The sequence below is a fragment of the Penaeus japonicus genome, unplaced genomic scaffold (genome assembly GCF_977035675.1).
Source record: "Penaeus japonicus unplaced genomic scaffold, GWHDUDI00000001_assembly GWHDUDI00000011, whole genome shotgun sequence".
In the NCBI taxonomy this organism is placed as follows: Eukaryota; Metazoa; Arthropoda; class Malacostraca; order Decapoda; family Penaeidae; genus Penaeus; species Penaeus japonicus.
Genome location: NW_028234413.1, coordinates 16164790 through 16185223, shown reverse-complemented (window position 1 = coordinate 16185223; position 20434 = coordinate 16164790). Strand labels below are relative to the sequence as shown.

General features: G+C 40.3%; 1 protein-coding gene across 6 annotated transcripts in view; it reads left to right on the top strand.

Moving 5' to 3' along the window:
- Mctp (multiple C2 domain and transmembrane region protein) overlaps nt 1-20434 on the top strand; it is an 81552-nt gene that overhangs the window by 57497 nt on the left and 3621 nt on the right. For 2 of the 6 annotated variants that reach the window (XM_043016389.2, XM_043016397.2), the window contains exons 2-14: nt 9445-10578; nt 11692-11843; nt 13046-13204; nt 13593-13779; nt 13906-14102; nt 14334-14459; nt 14637-14724; nt 14928-15073; nt 15369-15498; nt 15805-15894; nt 16689-16820; nt 19645-19751; nt 19939-20146. In XM_043016389.2, coding sequence (XP_042872323.1) covers nt 9445-10578; nt 11692-11843; nt 13046-13204; nt 13593-13779; nt 13906-14102; nt 14334-14459; nt 14637-14724; nt 14928-15073; nt 15369-15498; nt 15805-15894; nt 16689-16820; nt 19645-19751; nt 19939-20146 — 2856 coding nt within the window. The remainder of the gene's footprint in view (nt 1-9444; nt 10579-11691; nt 11844-13045; nt 13205-13592; nt 13780-13905; nt 14103-14333; nt 14460-14636; nt 14725-14927; nt 15074-15368; nt 15499-15804; nt 15895-16688; nt 16821-19644; nt 19752-19938; nt 20147-20434) is intronic. The other 4 variants (XM_086541664.1, XM_086541662.1, XM_086541663.1 and 1 more) reach the window with 4 other exon arrangements.

Sequence of the window (20434 nt, the reverse complement as noted above, 5' to 3'; positions counted from 1 at the left end):
CTGTGTCAACATTTAATGTTTTTGTTTTACTTCTTTATTGAATATTTTTTTCTACAATGATTAGTTTATTATTCTCTTATTGATTTTTTTTTCTTTACTGTTGTTTGGGTTTGCAACTTCATGGTATGATTGCCCTGGTTAATACCGTGTAGTTACCGTAATGAGCCTCTTTGAAATTTCTTTATTTTCTTTCCCCTCCCTCCCTCCCTCCCCTCTCTCCATCCCTCCCTCTCCCTCTCTCCCTCTCATCCTTCCCCATTACCTCCCCGTAATGACATTAACGAGAGCAAGTTCCGTAATTGCCCAACAAGTGATGACATTACGTGCCGCTAGATGGCGATTCCCCAAATTAAAACAAGAAGAAAAGGAGAAGAAAAAGAAAAATGAAAATAAAGAAAAACAAAGATAAAAGGGAAATACAGCATTGAAAATGGGAGAGCAAAAAAAAACACAAAAACGAACGAAAGATAAATGAAGAATGAAAAGACAAGAGAGAAAGAAGTCCCCCAACTTGAGTCTCGGACCAAAAACTTGAAGGAGGAAAAAATCTTCACGAACTTTCCTTTGGCGAGATTTTTTCCCCCAAGATAGTGAAGGTCAAGTTCTTTTTATGAAGAAAAAACAAGGATGTAGGAATCGACGTCACTTGGGACTTTTCGTGCTTTTACCTTTTTTTTTGCGCCCTTGAAACAACAGTTGCTATTGGGAGCGGATCTTTATCGGGGGCCGCTTTGGAGATCTTGAATTTCATTTTTATGCAATTGCAATTTCATTCGAGTTTTGTGTGTCTTTGTTATCTTCTTTTCCCTCTCATTCCTATTCCGTCCTCTCTCTCTTTTTTTTTTTTTTTTTTTTTCCTCCCTCTTCCTTCTCTTTTTCTCTCGCTCCTCCTCCCTCCTCCCTCTTCCTCCTCCCTCTTCCTCTTCCTCCTCCCTCCTCCTCCCACTTCCTCCTCCCTCCTCCCTCCTCCTACCACTTCCTCCTCCCTCCTCCCTCCTCCCTCTTCCCTCTTCCCTCTTCCTCCCTCCTCCCTCTTCCTCCTCCCTCTTCCTCCTCCCTCTTCCGCTTCCTCCTCCCTCCTCCTCCCTCCCTCCTCCCTCCTCCCTCCTCCCTCCTCCCTCCTCCTTCCCCCCTCCAGCCGCTGACTAAGAGTGAATATTAAATCGCATTATCAAAGAGGAGGTTGGGAGAATATAAACTACAATGACGATAATGACCTAATTAAAACCATAATTGACTTAGCATTACTATTATTACGAATGCTAATAACGATAGTAATAATATATTACGAGTCGGAATACCCAATGGCTATGGTGTTCGAGTAGCTCAGTCTGCGTCGATAATTTAGCCCCGGCACGCGCGCGATGCCTGCCGGATCATTGTCCGATTCGCATACCGGGAGATACGAATTAATGCCGGAATGTTCGGAGGGAATGCACCCATTTGCTCATTTTTTTTCCTTCTACGTTATGCAAATAGCTATGAAGGGTGGTGACTTTCGTCGTTGAGGGACGCGGGTGGTGCTGGTCGTTCAGGGATGAAGGGAGAAGCATCTTTTTACATTATGCTTTATTGTGATTTATGCCTTAGGTATGCTGACTCATGGTGGTGTATGTATGCCTCGTCTTCGCTTCTTAAAATGTATCTGGCTTTGACTCTCAAGTTTTCTTTTTATTTCGCTCTTTTTGGTCTCTTTCTTACTCTTTCTTTTCATACGCTTGCTACCTGCCAGTATTTTTTTTCCCTTTTATCTTTTATCCCATTTTTTCTTCTTTAACTTTTCCTCTCCCTCCCTCCCTCCCCCTCGCCCCCGCCCTCCCTCTCGCCCCCTCCCTCCCTCCCTCCCTCCCTCCTCGCCCCCTCTTCGTCCCCTTCCTCCCTCTCGCCTCCTCCCTCCCTCCTCCTCCTGTCGTCCCCTCCCTCCCTCCCTCCTCCTGTCGTCACTCATTTCTGACATACGACGGCGTGCGCTGCTTAAAAGTCACCGACTTGTATCCAAACTCGAGCCTGTTTCCAAGCTTACCCAGTTCGTCCATGAGCGGATATTTGTGTCTATGAGAAAAAAAGTAGGAGGTTCATGAGAAAAAGCACATACCACACTTGACGCATCTAAATCTGCGTCGATGAGAAGAAGACGGACCACGTAAGATGCATCGATATCCTTTCAATGATTTCTTTTGACGTAAGAAGTGCAAGTATAGGACTCTCATTCAGGAATCCTTTTTTTTTTTTTTTAGGTCCGAGAGTCATCTTACGTGTGTGTGTGAGTTCAAGGTTTGCAACTTCGAGAGGTCCTTGGAACTTCTGGCTGCTATAGTGATTTATTTTTAATTACCTATGGAGAGGAAGGGGGGAGGGAGGAGTGGATGGGATCGTCTCTTGAGATACTGAATCGGTGGATCGCTTTTTTGAAAGAGGGGGCGAAAGTGGAGTTGGGAGTGGAGTAGTTCTCAAATTCGATGAAAGTTTGACTTAATTGGGAAAGGGAATTACGAGAATTGATGGCTGTGCCCTCGAGTTGTAGCCGTGCAGATGGTACCCCCCCCCCCCTTTTTTATGCATAAAGGTCAAGAGACGGATTTTCTTCAGGTGAGAGATGTAGTTCGCGACGCCTCTTGGTCCCCGGAGAGCGGCTTAGCTAGAGGTGTTGTGGAGCAACTTTTCTTGAAGTGTTTTTTGTGCTCTCTTTCTTCGCTTCCTTTTTTTATGTAAGATATTGACTTTCCCGACTTTTTGGGAGCACCTGGGTGAGAGGCGCGTTGTTCAGGAACGGGCTTGCGGGGCATCGTGTAGGCCTTCTCGATCCTTTAAGGAGGGATTTGCATTTTCGACCTTTTTATTTTCATCCTAGTGAATCCTCTCTTTATCCTCTCGCTTTTCCTCCTTCCTTTTTTCTCTCTTTCTCTCATCCCTTTCTTCAAATTTCTAATTCCCACTTTCTCTCCCCCTCATTTTCTTTCATATTTCTTAACCCTTTCTCCATTTTGCTCCAAGAAGGTCTCCTCCTCCTCATACGTCGCTTTCTTTCCTTTCCTCAAATTCTTATAAATTTCTACCCACCCCCTTCCCTCTTTCCTCTTTTATCCCTATTCCTCCTACTCCCTTATTCCTCTTCCATCTTTCTCCAATTGCTACTCATCTCCACTTCCTCCTCCTCTCTCCTTTCTCCCGTATCCCCTTCTCTCCCTCCTCCTTATTCCTACCTTTCTTACTTCCCTCATCCTCATCCTCTCCCTCCTCATCCGCATCATCATCATCATCCTGTTCATCCATCTTCCTCTTCGCCCCAAAAATCACCCCTTCCTCTTCCTCTTCTTCCTCTTCGCCCCAAGAAGCACCCCTTCTCCTCCTCCTCTTCATCTTCCTCCTCCCCCCCCCTTTCCTCCTCTTTCTCCTCCTCCTTCCTCTTCGCCCCAGGAAGCACCCCTTCTCCTCCTCCTCTTCCTTTTCCTCTTCCTCTTCCTCCTCCTCCTCCTCCTCCTCCTCCTCCTCCTCCTCCTTCCTCTTCGCCCCAAGAAGCACCCCTTCTCCTCCTCGTCCTCCTCGTCCTCCCGATCTTTACTCAGCCGGAGCACCTCCCTGTTTTCCAGTGTCGGAGGCGCTGCTACAGTTTGTTATCGAGGCAGGCAGTTCCGCTTTAACATCCGGGAGAGACTGAGAGAGAGGGAGAGGGGGAAGGAGGAGAGGGAGAAGGAGGGAGAGATGTGAGAAATGGAATGAGTAAGTGAAGATAAAGGGAAATGAACGGAGAGATTTGGAGGAAGGGAAGATAGGGGAAGGAATGGAGGAAAAGGGGGGGAAGGGGGGGATGGGGAGTTGATGAGAGTGAGAGAGAGAATAAGGAAGAATAATAGAGAGCGCTAAACCGGAAGTGTCTATAACAGAAAGAGGATGAGTATGGGAGAGAGGGGGGGGGGGAGGCAGAGGAAAGTCAAAGAAAGAAAACAGATTAGAAGGTTTAGATAAAAGTGGCAAAATATTCGTGTTGACTTGATAAGAAAAGGAAACGAGTAGTTGCTCATCTGAAAATGAGACTGACAGACACTCTCAGAAGAAAGTTAGAAAGTAATTCATTATTTTTTTTTTACCGAATCTCCAAGAGTGATGGTTATTCATGCGAGGACTCTTGAGTTATCAGTGCGCCTGCATACTGGAAGAAAGTTGTTTGGCAAATTGGAAAAGTGTCAAGGAAAAATCTGGGGGATGAGATTGCCGCCGAGGTGGGGATTTCGCAGTATTCCTCGTGGTTTTTATTGAAATGAATATTACTTGTGGTTGATGTACATATCTGTGTGTATGTGTAAGTATGTATATATGTGTGTGTGTGTGTGCGTGTATATATGTATATATATATATATATATATATATATATATATATATATATATATATATATATATATATATATATACATATATGTATATATTTAATTTTTATTTATTTATTTATTTATTTATTTATTTATATTGAGAGAGTGAGTGAGGGAGTGTCAGTGAAAGAGAGAGATCTTTTGTTCAGAATATTGAATGAAAATAAAATCGGAATAATTATCAACGGCTCTCAATATCATTTCTTTCCATTTTCTACCAATACTGTTCGTCTTCTGTCCACCATTATGTGAAATTACCGTTAAGCCTAATTTGATTTTCTTAGCTTTGCTCTCGTATAATCACCCATTTGGAATGAAAATTACGTAATTACGTAATAAAAGAAACGCATTGTCTTATTATCTTGGATTTCTCCTTTCTCTCTTTCTTCTCCTTGCCTTTCTCAATGGAGGTTTGCCTTCATCTCCGTTAGAATGCATTTTTTTCCAGGACCACAGAACATTCTATTTTTCTCATTTTGTCTTCTCCCTTTCTCTTCTCTTCTCTTATCTTGTTTTCTCCTCTCTCTCCTCTCTCTTTATCTCTCTCTCTCTCTCTCTCTCTCTCTCTCTCTCTCTCTCTCTCTCTCTCTCTCCCTCTCTCTTTCTCTCTTTCTCTCTCTCTCTCTCATTTAGAATATTGCATTGACTCAGTAAATTAAAATCAGCAATTCAAGTGGAATGGCATTTGTGATGAAGACACCTGTTGATTTTGTTGATAGACGTCCCAGAGATTTTTATTTATTCATTTGTGTTGCTATCTTTTTACAAGGTACTGGTTCACATCGATTTTATATTGCCACTGTTTGATGTATATTTTGATTAAAGAGAATATAACAGCATACGGATTAATGGCACATGAAGTGAGTTGCGAACTGTTTTAAGTATTTCCCTCTCTCTGTCTCTCTCACTCACACACACACACACACACACACACACACACACACTCTCTCTCTCTCTATCTATCTATCTATCTATCTATCTATCTCTCTTCCCCTCTCTCTCTCTATCTATCTATCTCTCTTCCTCTCTCTCTATCTATCTATCTATCTCTCTTCCTCTCTTTCTCTCTCTCTCTCTCTCTCTCTCTCTCTCTTTCTCTCTTTCTCTCTCTCTCAATACCCCCCTGACTGTAACACATGATCCTATCGCTCGTCCACTGCCTAATGCCACATCTCAGTCGTCTTGAAACTTGTGTGGCCCAAGGGATACATATTACAGCACTCAGGGAAGCATAGGAATTGGTACTCGAGGGGAAAGGTCGAGGCAGTAGCGCTGTCCCTTCTTCTGGCACTGATTTTAGATCTGGGAGGTTTGCCTAGGTTTGGTGAGGTCATTTCTTTCTCTCCTTCTCTCTCTTTTTATCTTTCTATCGCTCTATCTACCTCCATCTCTCAATCGTTCTCCCTCTTTCCCTTCCCTTCCCCCCTCCCTTCCCTTCCCCCTTCCCTTCCCCCTTCCCTTCCCCCTTCCCTTCCCCCCTCTCTTCCCTCCTCCCTTCCCTTCTGCCTTACCTCTCTCTTAATCCGTTTAGGACTCAGGACTCACGTGCGCACGGCAAATGTAAAGGATAACCCGAAGACCATCCATAAATACAAGACGTGCCTCCCTCTCTGGGCGAGTCTCATCAGTAAGGTACTCGCTACTCGGGTACCTTAGAGAGAGAGCCGGGAGACCCAGCCTGTCTGATCCAGTTAACGAACCTCCTCAACATCGCCGTTCCCTTGTTGAGTTCTCCTTAGTTGGAACAGCTTGTGGTCTGTCTCTAGGAGCGAGAAGTAGGGGAGAGGGGAAGAGAGAGGGGGAGAGACGAAGGGAGAGGGAAGAGATTGGAGAGGGAGAGGGGGTGGAGGAAGGGGGGAGGGAGAGGAGGAGAGAGGGAGAAGTAGGGAAGAAATTGGAAAGGGAAGGAATGATGGGAGAGAGGGAGGGAGAATGAGAAAGATGGGGAAGAATGGAGAGAGAGAGAGAGGGAGGCGCAGTAAGTCGATGCCCAGTTAGACAGTAACTCTTTATTTTTATTTTATTATTATTATTTTTTGACAATTCATTATCGGTTTAAACATTCTCTCTCGCTCTCTCTCTTTCTATCTTTCTCTTTCTCTCTCTTTCTTGAGGAGTTAAGTCAAATTAGCGAGCAAATGGCTGCTTTTAACTCAGCTGTTTGACACGTTGTCAGCTAAAATGAATAAATAAAAATTGATGAGGTGATAAAAGAACTCGCTCTATCTTTGCCACGTTTGATTGAGATCCTCTCTTCTAATTTATACATTACAAAAGTTTGAAGTGTCTCCTAAGGGCTAATAGTTTTAGGTTTGTCTCCCACAAGTTCTAAAAGCGTTAGGTTTCTCAACTACAAGTTCTAAATGCTTTATGTTTGTCTACCACGTTGCAAGAGCCAAGTCATAGGGTACAGCAGGTCAGATAAAGTTATTAGCGAGTTTTTTTGTTTTTTTTGTATATACATGTTGTTTGTTTACCATTGCACTTTCATGAATTAGGATGGATTTGTGTTTGTTTAATTGCGTGGGATTACGGAAGCAGCGTGAGCGAGTCATCTTCGGTGTAGTTGTTTACTGTTTTTCAAATGTTTTTCTTTAGTGATTGCAGCGTATTTATATGGGTCTCTCTCCCTCCCTCCCTCCCAAACCCACCCACCCATCCACCCTACATCCTCTCTCCATCTCTCCCTCTCCCCTTCTCCCCCTCCATCCATGTATCCTTCCCTCCCTCCTTACCCCCACCTACACCCTCTCATCATTATTTTCCTCTCCATCCGTCTCCCTGTCTCTCATCCCTTCTACGTCCCTATCTCTCTCTCTCTCTCTCTCTCTCTCTCTCTCTCTCTCTCTCTCTCTCTCTCTCTCTCTCTCTCTCTCTCTCTCTCTCTCTCTCTCTCTCTCTCTCTGCCATCATCCACCTATTCCCCCCTTCCTCCCCACCCTCCTATCTCCCTTCAACTTTCTCTCTCTCGCTTCTCTCTCCCCTCTACTCTCTCTCTCCTCTCCCTTTCCCTCCTCCTCCTCCTCCTCCTCCTCCTAAGAAAATATATTTACATGTACAGAGTTGCTTCCTCGACAACACGTGAGTCTTGAGGGGCCAGTGGCTAGATTACACGTTCTTTTTGCCAGAATTTTAATACACATGTATCTTTGGGCGCTTCATTGTTTTTTTTTATAAGTGTATATAATTTTTTTCCTCGCATGCTTTGTTTGTCTCAGCCCTGTGACATTGCAGAGGTGCCGGGGTTGTTTTGCGAAATACAGCGACATTGTGACGGAAAAACATATTCATGCACGGGGTCATTTATGTCCTATCTCTGACGTCATGAGCTTATTTTCACCCAAGGGTGAATAAATATCCGTATTTTTTTTTTTATTCCCGTTTTATTTTGTCACATTTAAGGGTGTTTTGGAATAATTTAAATCGGGTTATGTTTAAGTCCCTGCTAAATCGTGGGCGAGGAAATTGCATATATACTCGTTATTTTACTCTGATTCTGGGATTTAGTGCGAATTCCTAATCTTCTTATGTTTTGAAAAAAGAATCAATTGGAACGATATGTTTGGCTCTGGGTTGGTGGAAGTACGGAACACTAAGGTAATAAATTGCAATTTGAAGTTATCGAGGGAAGGGTGGGGAGGGAATTGCCGGATTTAGCATAGTTCCCCCTCACTGCCCCAACCCACGTAAGAAAACGGTGGCGTACCCTATACCCATACCCTCCTGTCCTACTTCCCGCAATTACTGGGTCACCATAATGAAATACCTTCTTTTTTCACTGCAAGGGTTTGCACGTTCAAGGTCCCAGGTGTGTGTGTGTGAGTGACAGAATGTGGTCACAGCGACCTCTTTTTTTTTGCTCTCAACAAGGTCATTATCGTACGGTAGAGAGATTTAAATATGCTAATTTGGCAAAGATTTGTGATGTTGATGTTGGATTAGCAAGGTCTTTATCAGATCGTGTACCATGATCGTTTATTTTTCCCGAAGCACAATAACAATGAAGCCGATTTATTACCGCGATCATTTTACAAATTCGCTTGCAGAGTGAAGACCGTCAACATTTCCGTGGAAACGAATTCACATCATATCACCAATAGCATCAATGATCAAAATGATTTACAAATTTAAAACTGTTTTTCCCTGTGCACTGAAACGCTGGAAAGAGAAATATGGACATTTTGAGCATCGGTGCAAAGAAATGTTGACATGTTGACGTTCGTGTCGATATTCAATATTGACGCAATTAATTTCCATTTTGATTACCATCATTGTACTTGTTTGTTTGTTTTTCTCGCTAGCCATGTAGCATTATGATATTTCTAATTCCCTTGACGTGGTCTGTGATGCTTGTATTTCCGCACTTGTATTTGCATAAAGGCTTTGCGTGTAATAGTTTGTGTGTATATTCATATGGATGAGCCGCCATGTTTTGTCCGTGATTTGGAATTTTATGTTTACGTTCAGAAATTTATGCTGGTAATTTGAATAAGTAAAACTAAGCATTATTCACTGTATTTTACATGATATGCTGGAAGTCTGTAAATGTAAAATTAGTCCCGACTCTCGGTGCGTGTATGCAGATTTGTTTATTTTCCTTCTCATTCTCCTCTCTGTTTACTCGAAATGTCTCTTGCTCCATCTTCGTAATTCTCCGTACCTTATTGCTTTCTTGAAGCGCTTCAATATATTGGAATAAAAGAGAGAACGTTTTTGTACGAAGGGAATGACATTGTTCATTTGTCTTATTTTGGCTATACCGGTATATAGTCATAGGACAGAACATTTATTCAGTGATTTTGGTATTTTTGTATCGTCCGCGAGTGTGAACGCAAGCGTGCGTGTGTGTGTGTGTGTGTGTGTGTGTGTGTGTGTGTGTGTGTGTGTTTGTTGATTTAAACTTTTCAAGGCGTAATGGAAATCTACAAATGCTATTTGACTCCGATATATGAGGCCGGGCTGTGGGAAAGGGGAGGCTTGAAATCCGTGTATGGTGTCTCTACAAATACGCCGGGAGAGTTGCATATAACAGAAAGTGATATGATGCTCAAATTTTGATATTTTCGCAACCCTTTAGCTTCTGCATGAAGAGTCGGAGTTCAGAAGCCATAATGTTATCACGAACGCAGAAGATGTGACCATGATGAGTGAGGGAGTGAGTGCGTCACCTCCGCGCGATGGCGTCAAGCATGACACTCTCCAGGTGACCATCAGCGAGCCCCTCAGCCCCCTCAAACCCCTCAGGAAGAAGGACTCGGGCTCCCCGGAGCTGAGGAGCAGCAGTCCTCTGGGCCCGCACAAGAAGAAGGACCGAGTCGGGGGCTCCTTCGCCAAGGCTTTCAGGAAGGTTTTCCGAAGCCGCACGCCCTCCCCGAGCACCGAGGACCGGGAGGAGGATGCCGGCTCGGAGGCAGGGGAGGAGTTCAAGTGCGACCTGTCGAGTGACTCCGACGGCCATGACAGCCACCGCCTTCTCTTGCGGTCACGGCGGAGTCCCGAAAGCCAGGAGTCTGTCGAGAGGCACGATCTGGCGAGCGTGGTGCTCAACAGCCACGCCCTCACCACTTCCCACGAAGAATTCATGTGCGAGTCTCCGAAGGAATTTCTGTCGGTGAATAGCCCGGGCCTGGGAAAGTCCCAGACGTATTCTGTGCTGTCCGAGGCATTACACCATGCCTTCGTGGAGGGCATGATCTGCACCGGGACGGAGGACATCAGCGTGGTCACCTCCAGCGAAGAACTGCAGTGCCAAGGGAGCAAGAGTGAAAATGACTACGAGCACAGTCGCTCCATCGACTGCTCCTTCTCGTCCACGAAGACGTGCAGCTACGTGTCCTCCGAGGAGTGCGATGCGCAAAGGAGGGATTCCGAAGTCCCCCTAACCAAGCGCTCCCTGCTGGTGCCCTCGGTGTCCCTCAGGTCGAGCAACTACTCGGACCATTCTGACGTAGGCACTGACGACGACAGCAGCTCGCAGCACAGTCGAGACGAGAGGCAGGACTCGGTCTCGCTACATCACAACGACCACAAACTTTTCTTCGGCCATTTCTTCTCGTCTTCGCGCCGTTCCTCCATGATCCCTCAGGCGGAGGAGCACAAGGGCGAGGGCGCCGTTCCTCACGCTAAGCACAAAGACAATCCTTCGGGGAATCCCGGAGAACACGGCAAGGGCCACAAGACGCTGGGGGACACTCTCAGCAAAGTGGCGGAAGTAAGTTGGATTGCCGAGCTATTGGACGGGATTACAACCCGAACGGTCTAACCATGGGTACTTGTGTTGATTGCATGTTACGTTGTGACGTCTGTTCACATGCACACACGGATACACACACACGAATACACAAGCACGCGTACACACGAACACACACGCACGCGTACACACACACACGCACACGTACACACACACACACACACGTACACACACACACACACACACACACACACACACACACACACACACACACACACACACACACACACACACACACACACACACACACACACACACACACACACACACACACACACACACACACACACACACACACACACACACACACACACACACACACACTTATACCTACACCTACACGTACACCTACACAAATACGCAAACAAATAAAGTGATAGTGTATTTATATAGCTATGAATATTTATTAATTGCAATAGGCTTGTATGTTTATCCCCGTTAGTGCAGCCTGTGGGTATTATCTAGCAAAAGCAATTATATAATTTATCTATTTCATTGTTAATTCATTTAGTGTGAAGTGGTAAGTTTTCTCCTCGTTTTGATTCATGATTAATTAAATGTTTGGATTACCCAACACTCATTCTCTCTCTCTCTCTCTCTCTCTCTCCCTCTCTCTCTCCCTCCCTCCCCCCCACCTTCTCTCTCCCTCTCCCTGTGTGTGTTTCCATGTCTGTCTGTCTCCCCCACCCTTTTCTCTCTCTCTCTCTCTCTCTCTCTCTCTCTCTCTCTCTCTCTCTCTCTCTCTCTCTCTCTCTCTCTCTCTCTCTCTCTCTCTCTCTCTCTCTCTCTCTCTCTCTTTTCTCTTTCTCTTCTCTCTCTCTCTCTTCTCTCTCTCTCTCTCTCTCTCTCTCTCTCTCTCTCTCTCTCTCTCTCTCTCTCTCTCTCTCTCTCTCTCTCTCTCTCTCTCTCTATGTCTGTCTGTCTGTCTACCCCCACTCTTTTCTCTCTCCTTTCTCTCTTTCTCTCTTTCTCTCTTTCCTCACCCTTTTCCCTCTTTCTCTTTCCTCCTCTCATTACATTTGGCACCCACCTTAGTCCTACAAACTCTTATCATTGGCCCTCTTCTCCTTGCAGTATTTGCAACGCGGAGGTTCGAGATTGGCTGAGCAGCAACGTCGCCTCAAGAGTCAGATATGGAGTTCTGTGGTTACTATCGTCCTGGTTGAGGGCAAGGAGCTCCTTCCTATGGATCCTGATGGCACTTCGGATCCCTACGTGAAATTCAGGTAAGGATAGGAGTGATAATCAGTTAGTTATTTTTAAAATTATATTGCCTGATAGTTCTGCATATATTTGCTGGTATTTGAAAGAGAGAAGACCTTTTTTACTTTTTTTTATATTAAGAATGTAATCGTGCTGGCAGTAGTTTAAATCAAACACTGTTTTTTGTACCCTATGTGAAGAGTAAGGGTAACGTAGTAAAAATTTTATATTTTCCTACTATTACGTAGCACACATTCTGTTTTTTCTATTTCATTTTAGTTGCATGCATGCACTATCATATATTTTTTTCTCACAAATTAACTTTTCTTTTTATTGTAAGAAATTTAAACATCTGCTTTACTCCTTTGACCATTTTTATTTTTCTTATATCATTAAATCTGTTTCAGTAATGTCTTACAGTAACATTTCAAATTGTTGATGATCTTAAAAAACTGCTAGGTGATTTTATAAGTGTTTATTAGAAAGTTCATTTTATTTTTGCATTTTGAATTTTAGATTTTTATTTTTTTATTTTTTGTTTCCTCTAATATAGAGGCTTTTTCCACTCAGTAATTTTATTATTATTATTATTATTATTATTATTATTATTATTATTATTATTATTATCATTATCATCATTATTATTATCATTATTATTATTATTATTATTATTACTACAACTACTATTATCATCATCAAAATATATATGTATATATATATATATATATATATATATATATATATATATATATTTATAATATATATATATATATATTTATATATTTATATAATATATTTATATAATATATATATATAATTTTTTTTTTCTCTTTTCCCTGATTGGTTTGCAGTTATATGTACTGTACAAAAGTCTTATTACTTTTTTTTTCTGTTATGAAAATAAAGTGCCTTTTTTTTTCTTTTTTCTTTTTTTTTTCCTCCATATTTATACTATGGAAGATGAATGTTTTCTTGCATTATATTTTATTTTATTTATTGATTATTCATTCCTTTATTTCTAATAGATATTACTGTAATAAGTAAGGTCATTGATATTGCTTAGCTAATGCACTTGTATTTTTTTAAACTGCAGTGAAACAATTGGAAACCTATCTTTTGCATTGACTAACATAGCCATTTTCTTTCTAAACTTAAATCTCTTGCATAACACGAGACATTTACCATTATTATTATTTTTATTTTTTTTTGCTCCCAAATTTCTTAGGCTTGGTAATGAGAAATACAAGAGCAAGGTGGAGATGCACACGCTAACTCCGAAATGGCTGGAGCAATTTGATTTCCACCTCTTTGAGGATCAGAGCCAGCTCTTGGAACTGACTGTGTGGGATAAAGATGTTCGTAGTAAAGACGATTTCATGGGAAGGTAAGATTTTTGTCTGTCTGTCTGGGCTTTGTGGGATATTCTCCATTTGTGTGTTGTGTCTTTCTGTTTCTTTCTCCATCTATCACTCTCTGCCCTCACTTTCCTCTCACTTGTCACTTATCTATATGTGTGTCTGGTTTGTTTGTTTGTGTGTATTCATGTCTGTGTACATCTTTGTGTGTTGTATTTGTAAATGCAGAATTGTGAAAGAGATTTAGAATTCACATGTGACTTGTTAGAGAGAGAGTGAAAATAACAGAAGCAAGAAAGAACTGTCCAGAAAGAAGTGAGGGAGCAGTTTTTACATGTGGCATATATATTTTTCATTCCCTTTGCATTATGCAGAGTATTTCTACCCTGGGCTTAAAGCTGTATATTTTTGCAACAGATGCACGCTAGACCTGACGCAGTATGAGCGTGAGAAGACCCACCACATTTGGGCGGAGTTAGAGAAGGGAGCTGGGTCCATATTTCTCCTCCTCACTATTTCTGGAACGACTTCTTCTGAAACCATATCAGACCTTCATTCATACCAGGAGAATCCAAGAGAATTGGAAAATGTTTCCAACAGATATGTAAGTTTACTTTTTTTATGGGGAAAATGATGGAATTGTAAAAGATCTCAATATAAAAAGTTTTATATATATAGAGGATATATTGGTCAAGCCACCTTTTTTTATACCATTAATTTGTTATCTCAGACCGTAACAAGATCTCTTCACAACCTGAAAGACATCGGTCAGCTGCGGGTCAAGGTATATCGGGCACAGGGCTTGGCGGCAGCAGACATAGGCGGCAAAAGTGACCCATTTTGTGTCCTGGAACTTTGCAATGCCAGACTTCAGACACAGACTGAGTACAAGACACTCTCTCCCACCTGGAATAAGATTTTCACCTTGTAAGTATGTCATATTTAATGATTTATGTAGAAAAAAAATGTTTAGTGTATTTGGTGGAGATTCGGCATATTGGCTTTACTTCATTGTGTAAGTAGAAGTATCCCTAAGATTAATTTTTATTAAATTTTTCCAATAAGTTAACCAGGCATTACAAATACACTGCTATCATAAACACATCTGTTGATAAACTTTGATTATCTATTTTTTTTTTTTCTTCCTTTTTTTTTTAGCAATGTCAAGGATATCCATAATGTTTTGGATATCACAGTTTATGACGAAGACAGAGACCACAAGGTAGAGTTTCTGGGGAAAGTCGTCATTCCTTTACTTCGAATGAAGAACGGAGAAAAGAAATGGTAAGAGGTTTAGCACTGTTACATGCCCTTTCTGTTTCCTTTTCTTTTCATACCATGTCTTAAGACTTTAATATGATGCAGTTTTGTTTGCCTTTCATATTAAATTCTGTTTTGATTTCATGAATTTCAGATATTTTCTCTAATATTTTTAATCCTCCTTTCTTTCTCCGTCAATAGGTATCCACTGAAGGATAAGAAGTTACGAGCTCGTGCAAAGGGGAATAATCCAGAGATTCTGCTGGAGTGTTCTGTTGAATGGAATCCAGTACGTATTTGAAGATATATATAGATATTTCCACAGATAAAATTTTCTATTGATAAACTGTAAAAATCTATAGCATTCAGTGTTCATATTTTGAGGTCCTCTGCTTTATTTAAGGAAAAACATACAGCAGCTTAAAGAAGGTTCAATCCCTTTTTCTTTTCTCTTTTCTTTTTTTTTTCACATAACCTACTTATGCACTCCAGATACGTGCTGCCATTAGGACCTTCACTCCGAGAGAGGAGAAGTACATGCAGACTGAGCAAAAATTCAAGCGCCAAGTATTTATCAAAAATGTCAATCGCCTTAAGTCTTCCATCATGGATTTTTACGAGTTAGGGAAATTTATCAAGTAAGTCCACTTTGTGTTTTTTCACTTTTTTTCTCTTTTTTTATTTATTAACCCACTCATGACGGGGGCATTCTAGCCTTGAATGTCACAATGCCGGGGCTTTCGAACGCTTAGGCCTAAATCATTTAAATGGCTGGCACAATATTGTGCCGCCTGGCCACTGGGCTTTTGAATGAGCGGTACAGTAGTGTACCACCCATCCAGAGAGGGTTAATGTGGATATGGGTTAATAAATTGCTAGTAGTCACTCTTTCTCTTTCTCTCTTCCTCTTTTTATGATACTTGCCCTCAACAGGTCATGCTGGGAGTGGGAGTCACCTGTTCGGAGCATCATAGCTTTTATATTATTCATGGTCATAACATACTACTTTGAGGTCTACATGCTGCCAATCCTGCTTCTCATGCTCTTCCTCAGAAACTACATTGTAAGTGTTTCTAATGTCTATTCTGCAAATCATGTTGTTATTTTTTTTTAGGTAGAGCTTATATAGAAAAATTCATTTAATGTAATACAACAATAATTGTAATTTTATGGAAGAATTAATGTCCTTGTTAAGTTATTGATAAGAATATGCATTTTGATTTGGTGTTCATTCATTTTTGTGAGTGTATATGTTTATTCATGTATGCAAGTTCTTTTTACATGGATATGTGTTTCAGAAGGATATGATGAAATTGCACTGATGATATTAACTTTTGCTCTTTTTACCACGTCCTCACCCCTCTAACAGGTAATCTCAATAGTTGGTAGCATGCATCGAGAAGAAGAGAGTGAACTGTCTGGAGATGAGGAGGAAGTTGATGATGATGATAAGGATAAGGTAGATGAATTGGATATTGAGGGAAATTTGCATGCTTATATGTGTAGCTTTAGTAGTTCCAAGGCAAAATCACAACTTTGCATTGCCTTTATCTGTATTGTGTTTCTCATGTAATTGTTCTTTACCAAACAGTATAGATAATTTTCATTGATGTGGAATTTCTTCTAGGCCATTAATTGCCTGCTGTGTAGGAAGTAGTGACCTGTATTATTGTTGAATTGATTAACATTATAGAAACTTGGTAACTGTCTATTGTTTAAAACCTTGAATTTTATGTTATGCAAGTACTTCATAAAACCTGAACCCTCTGATCTTTCAACTATTTGGACTGAAAAGGTGTAAACCAATTTTAAATGCAAATTCCTTGCCATGCTTATATTTTTATTGTGTGTCTGATACAGTAATGGACAAAAAGAGATTCAGCACATATGTAAGGATTATGAAGTTGATCAGTTCTGGTGGAAATCTTGATTGCTATTTTTTTTATTTCTTAAAGGGAAATACTCAGTTACTTTTGACTTGATACTTACTGGTACTGGTAGATTTAAAAATTCAGATTATTTACTGCATTCAACTGTTTTTATCTGGTATACTTTACATAGGTTGTAGAGCAAAAGTGCTGGGTCTTTTCCTCAGTTTAATTTCAGTGTTCTATTTGATGTTCTTTTGTTTTTATTTGCTTTGCTAGCCAATTTTATTGCTTTGTGTGATGTTGTGCAGCTGTAATATTTTAATAATTTTTCTTTGTTTCATTTGACAGTATGGATATACTTTATCTTTAAGTGTTTTTACAGCATGACACATCGATTATCACCCTTTTCATATATACCTGGCTGTTTTTCCAGAACATGAGCGTAGAGGTAAGAAAAACAGAGAGTCGTAAGGAATGTGGAATTAATGCATCCCCTAATGATCTCAAAAGTAAGGTGAGGGAGAGACGACTAACATGTAACAAACGTGTGGAAGCTTTTGGGATTTGATTGGTGCTTCTTTTGATGCACTTTCGATGCTTGCTTGCATTTTTTGCTTCCTAACTGTGGCCAGGGAAATAACTCTTTGGTTTATGGTAAGCTTATGGATTGGTGTTCTACTTTTATTTCAATTTCAATAGAAAGACTTGAAGAATAGATACAGTAGTTTAGAATAGATTTTGTTAAGTATAATAGAACACCTGTCCTAGAATTACCATATATTACCTATCTTGAAGGTCTTACAACCTCTTTATATTTTCCTTATCTTTTTTCATTAACACAGTATAGGTTAATCTTTGCAGTAAATACACATGAAGGATTTACAAGTGGCTAATTAATATTTAGAGTTTGAATTTCTTTCCTAGAAAATGCTTAACTAATACATATTAAACTCAAGATTTTGGAAACAGACATACGCATATGCATATGCATGCAGACCCTTATGCACTCCTATACATATTCACATATGTGAATCAATAACACTCCAATGCACACTAACACACACACATACCAACACACACTATCTCTCACATACAGACAATCTCTCTCATACACTCATAATCCCTCACAATCTCACACACACACAAAATCACACACAGAATCAGACACACAATCATACACAAAACCACACAATATCACACATAAAGTCACACAAATTACAAACAAAATCACACAAATTACACACAAAACCACACACAATCACACATACACAAAATCACTCAACTCAGAGATCTCTCATCCCTCTTGTTAAGACTTCTTTCGGGCTTCGGTTCTTGAATTCAGTGAGAGAGAGTGTGAGAGTGAGTGTGAGTGTGTGAGTGAGTGTGAGAGTGAGTGTGAGAGTGAGTGTGAGAGTGAGTGTGAGAGTGAGTGTGTGAGTGTGAGAGTGAGTGTGTGAGTGTGAGAGTGAGTGTGTGAGTGTGAGAGTGAGTGTGTGAGTGTGAGAGTGAGTGTGTGAGTGTGAGTGTGAGAGTGAGAGAGTATGAGTATGAGAGAGAGTGAGTATGAGAGAGAGAGAGAGAAAGAGAGGGGGGAGTATGAGAGAGAGAAAGAGAGGGGGGAGTATGAGAGAGAGAAAGAGAGGGGGGAGTATGAGAGAGAGAAAGAGAGGGGGGAAGTATGAGAGAGAGAAAGAGAGGGGGGAATATGAGAGAGAGAAAGAGAGAGGGAATATGAGAGAGAGAAAGAGAGAGGGAATATGAGAGAGAGAGAGAGAGAGAGAGGGGGGAATATGAGAGAGAGAGAGAGAGAGAGAGAGGGAGGGGGGGGTATGAGTGTGAGTGTGTGTGTGTGAGTGTGAGAGAGGGAGGGAGAGAGGGATAGGCAAGGGGGGGAAGTAAATTCGTATGAGTGACTGTGTTTTGGCTGAAAAAAACAATGATTGATTGATTGTGAGAAAATACTGGACTGAATTGTTGACAGCTGACAAAAGACAACTGACTAAAAGCCTTAAACAAATTAGCAGACACATAGAGACTCATTCACTATGGGGCAAGCTTGGATGCGTGATTTTAATGTACATTTAATAAATATTTGCTTATCATGGGTATAGGGAGCATTTGGTATGGAGAACTAAAGGTTGAATATTGTTAAGAAATTGATTTGCATATAAAGATGGAATTGTGGAAGTTTTGCACTAAAATGATTATGTAATTGGATGCCATCACAAAGACTGTTTCTATCATAAGAATTTGATTGTACAGATAAAGATTTGTGCATGATTTTCAACATGATAATGATTGTATATGTGATATTTTAAAATGACAAATATTTATTGATTAAACACTCATAATTTATAGATGATTAAAGATATTAAAGTTTATATTTTATATGACTCACTGAATTTAATGTGTGTTGTCTAATATTCTCTAGAAATTAGATAAGAAAAGAGTATACATGAATAGTTATTAAATGTTTACTTGTTGCTATTTTAATATTCATCTTATCTATGGACAGGAAAGTATTATAGAGTTCTTTTTTTTATGTATATGTATTTTTGCGCATTTAAGTACTTAATTCCGATCATGCGGTACATTCTTGCCCCCTTCCTTTTCCCGTATCTGACTATCGGACCTTTACGTACTGGCAATAATCTAGCTAAAGGTATAACCAGTAGTAAAATTAGACAGTAATACTGCCACAACAACAATTGGAATCCACCGCGAGTCCTTAAGCCAAAAGCACCGGAAAAGACATGCTTGGATCCCGCAGTCTCTGCAAACCTCCCCAACCCGGAAGTCACGCCTTTAATACCCCTCCGAAGAATGTGCAAGACGTCAGGAGGTCTGAAAGTTTACAGCATTGCATTGCATTGCATAGCATTGCTCCTTTCAGCTCCCCCGTATAAAAACAAAGTTAAGTCACTCAAGTCCCTCTCAGAAGGATCAGCTTTAATGTGGTCTTCTGACTTGTATGGTGTTCCATGACATCCTCCCATCGTCTTATAACATAATTTACCTTTATTACTAAATTACAATGACTCCAGATTTTTAATCATGAAATTTATTTGAATATAAAAAGTGTGTAGGACCTAGATGTCATTTGTATAAAGAATTTGGTAAAGTAGCCAATATGGTTTTCTGGTGTGGGTTAAAGTATTGAAATTGCAATTGTAGTTGAAAATTGGTTGCACATTTGACATATTTCATTTATGACATGATTTATGTTCTAAAGGAAGAAGGGCAAAACATAATTTTCATTATATTCAGTATTACAAAACTGTATATAAGTGTTTCCAAATATCTTTTATGGTGAATTACAAGAATCACAATATTTTCAGGAGGAAAAGAAAACTCTCAAGGAAAGATTGCAAGTTATACAAGAGGTTACTGCAACAGTTCAAAATGCCATAGGTTATATTGCTTCCATCTTTGAAAGCTGCAAAAAGTAAGTGATTATAAACTTATGAAAACCTTTAATATCCTTTAATATTGTTTTAGTAAGACTCATGCATATGAAAATGCTTTAGCTGTACTGTAAGGTTTGTTACAAGAATATATAGAAATGTTTAAGTAAATTGAAATATGGATATCACACGCATACAGTTACCAACATTACTTTTTCACCTTGACAGCACATTCAACTTCTCGGTGCCATTCCTGTCGTGGTTGCTGATTATGGTGTTGATGGTGGGCTCAGTAGTTCTCTACTATATTCCTGTTCGTTACCTAGTTATGATGTGGGGTGTCAACAAGTTTTCACGCAAACTGTTACGTCCCCATTCCATGGTGAACAACGAGCTTCTAGATTTCCTCTCAAGAGTGCCAGATGATGAGTTATTGGTAAGAGTCCAGGGATATCTGTGTTAAGGCTACATCTTTGGAACCATTTTGTACTTTTTACACCTGGAAGAACTAGTCATATTTTTATTCATAACAGAAAAGTTAGATATTAATGTATAATTTCTAGGCATTTTTTGAGGATAAAACTATTTGGAATTACCATTGATATAAGTTACTTATTTTTATATCCTTTTGATTTAGTCTATTTCTGGTCATAAATGTTATATATATATATATATGTGTGTGTGTATGTATGTATGTATGTATGTATGTATGTATGTATGTATG